We start from the raw sequence: 2,873 nt of genomic DNA, 5'->3' as shown, positions 1-2,873 counted from the left end.
GTCACCTTCTTATTCTAGGTTATGTTGGATGATATGATGTTTTCGTTCAAAAATGTATAGGTTGATCGTACTTGTGATGGTTCTTAATTAGAGATTCAATATGACGACCGTCCAATCCAACATTTTCTTTCTTGTGATGGAAATTAACAGTCTCTTGTGATCGGATTCTTTTTCAAATTGATGCATAGCAGGAAGCTAGTGTATCGAGATGTCTTTTTTCTTTTTTAAAGATATGTAGGTCGGTCGTACTTGGTTTCTAAGGATTTCAATATGAGTACTACTTAGGTTGGGTTACTAAAACATACTTATATTAGATTTATTATCTTAAAATTAAGGCATGTTACCTTCTAAATCTACAAATAATGTGACTTTGATGGTTGTTGCGGAGCTAGAGAGATAGAAGGATGTTCATTTCTTCGCCAAAAAATTATTCTATATAAGTTAAATTATTTTTTATATGTATATCTAAAAATCCTGCCTCCGAATTGCTGTCTGATAGTGTAAAAATTATTATATCTTTTACTTTATTTTCTTTATTTTAATTTCTACTAACAAAAACAAGACAATTTTCTGCAAAATGAATTAGTAAAGTGAAGGAGCTACAATTTTTAAAAATATTTTTAATTTTTTTTTTCCTTTTTTGGGGTTATAATTTTGAGGTGTTAACAGTATTGGCCAATGATTTTTATTCCCAGAAGCGTAGTCATGTCAATCTTGTTTTCATAACAAAAATAGTAGTAACTGTTGGTTGGGTGGAAATAAATGGAATAAATATTCTTTGATTTGATTTTTTTTAACTTTTAATTTTTTTAATTGTATTCTTCTTCTTCTTCTTCTTCTTTTTTTTTTTTTTTAATTTGTGAAATAGAGAGGGAGACAGAAACACTAAATCGAGCTCGTCAACTTGTCTTCAACAATGATAACCTAATTCCTCCTCATCACCTAAGGTACGTATCGATTTTAGCTGATCGAATTTACTGTTTACTTTTTAAAATCGATATGCAATAATTTTATACGATTATACACAAACTATAACATAAACTATACATATAGTTGAACTAGCGACTATTTATATATCTTTAGTCTTTCACTTCAAAAAAGTCTTTTCCAAAAAAGAAAAATACTTTTATGTATTCTGATTTTTCTTTTTTTACTTTTGGAATTCTCATTGTAACTTTAATTTAATCATAATTTTGTACAGTCATATAAAATATTTTTATGAAATATTTAAGACCATAAAATGTAATAGAAGGAGTACTGATTTTCATTGGATTTTCTCTTTTGGCTAGTAATATTGAATTTTTTTTTTAATTTATGTTATATATACATTTATAATCCAACTATTTTTTACGCCATCAATATAGTTTAACATGTTATAGTATGTTTGTCATTCCTATCAAGTTGTTATACTAACAAAAACTTACTAGAGAAATTTATCTTTGGTTATTTTAATATATTTCGTCAGTGCATGAAATTTAAACTCGATTTTTTCTTTGACATATTTGCAGTTGCCAGACAATTCCTCATGGAGGTTATCACCAATCAACAAACATAGGTGATCCAACATTGTCATATCGACCACCACCACCATCGCTTTATCCAACAACAAGGTTATTTTCAGGCAACTCCACCACCAACACTCTTTTGCCACCACCACCATCACAACCACCATACATGTACGCGTCTCCACCACGTATGGTTTCATTCTCATCTCATCATCAATATCCATCCCAAACAAATGACTACTACCTTGGCCACGTACTATCAGGATCCAACACACACTCGACAAGTACTACTATGAATAACTTCATGGGATCATCCGCTTTAGCGTCTGATCATGGTAACAACAACAACAACAATAATTACACTTGCATTGGTGCACCAATAGGACATGGACTTGGACTTGGCAATAATGGAAGTGGCTCTACTGGGAAACATCAACATTTGGATCGATTTCAAGATGGATTTTAGTGTAGTTTTTTTCATATTATTTTGCTTTATTTCCCTATGCTATGTTTAACTTCTTTTCTTTTCTCTAGTCTTAATGGTCTTTTTAATGTAGAATTATAATTAAAGTTTTGTACACTGTCAGTTTAAAAAGATTAATTTTACATTATGATTAGTGTATAATTAAATGTTTATATAGCAGCCTATCCCTCTTATCTTTCATGACTTATTAATATGAAGGGTGCCAACCTTACCTCCTTTTACATCTTATGACATCGCGATAGGAGAGATATATGAAGAGTTATCGATTGTCATTGTTTAATTTCATGTAATATTGGAAATTTATATACAAAACTTAAGTTATATAATGTAAAAGAGATGTTTGAGACTTGAGAGGAGGGTTGAAAAGTGAAACCAAATACAAAATCTGACAAAATGGGGTAGAGAGAAAAAAAAAGAGAATTAACTGTTTATTATTATTATTATTATTATTATTTTAAAGTGAAAACAGCTTTTGAGAAATTTTGCACTCATAAAAATCTAGTAGATAGATGTACTAGTTTGGCTTGAATCTAGGGATCCAATTGGAGAGTAACTATATGGTACAAAAAACATGTTATAAAATGGAACTAGATTTTGCACCTTAACATGGGACAACAAAGTTTGATTTCAACTCAAAGTTACAAAACATCCCTTTTATGTAATGTAAAGTCTTTTGCCCCACATATTCCCATCCACTTATAATTTTTCCTATTTTTTTGTGGTATTATTGAAGTATGTGATCATAATCATGTGGAATTAAGCTTTAGCTCTATATTAGTGTGTTGTCTTGAAGACGAATGGGACGAGATGAAGTGGCATTTGGAAGTGTTGTTGACTTAATATTTAGTTTTTGGCATGACTAGGCCGGTACGTGTAGTTAATTA

General features: G+C 30.1%; 1 protein-coding gene across 2 annotated transcripts in view; it reads left to right on the top strand.

Moving 5' to 3' along the window:
• Positions 1 to 2,168, top strand: part of LOC107846856 (zinc finger protein JAGGED) — a 7,462-nt gene extending 5,294 nt beyond the window's left edge. The window contains exons 4-5 of one of the 2 annotated variants that reach the window (XM_016691127.2): positions 869 to 947; positions 1,509 to 2,168. In XM_016691127.2, coding sequence (XP_016546613.2) covers positions 869 to 947; positions 1,509 to 1,971 — 542 coding nt within the window. In that variant the 3' untranslated portion in view covers positions 1,972 to 2,168. The remainder of the gene's footprint in view (positions 1 to 868; positions 948 to 1,508) is intronic. The other variant, XM_016691126.2, reaches the window with a different exon arrangement.
• The last annotated feature ends 705 nt before the right edge of the window (positions 2,169 to 2,873 follow it).

The sequence above is a fragment of the Capsicum annuum genome, chromosome 11, assembly GCF_002878395.1.
Source record: "Capsicum annuum cultivar UCD-10X-F1 chromosome 11, UCD10Xv1.1, whole genome shotgun sequence".
Taxonomy (NCBI): domain Eukaryota; kingdom Viridiplantae; phylum Streptophyta; class Magnoliopsida; order Solanales; family Solanaceae; genus Capsicum; species Capsicum annuum.
This window is presented reverse-complemented; position numbering and strand designations above follow the sequence as displayed.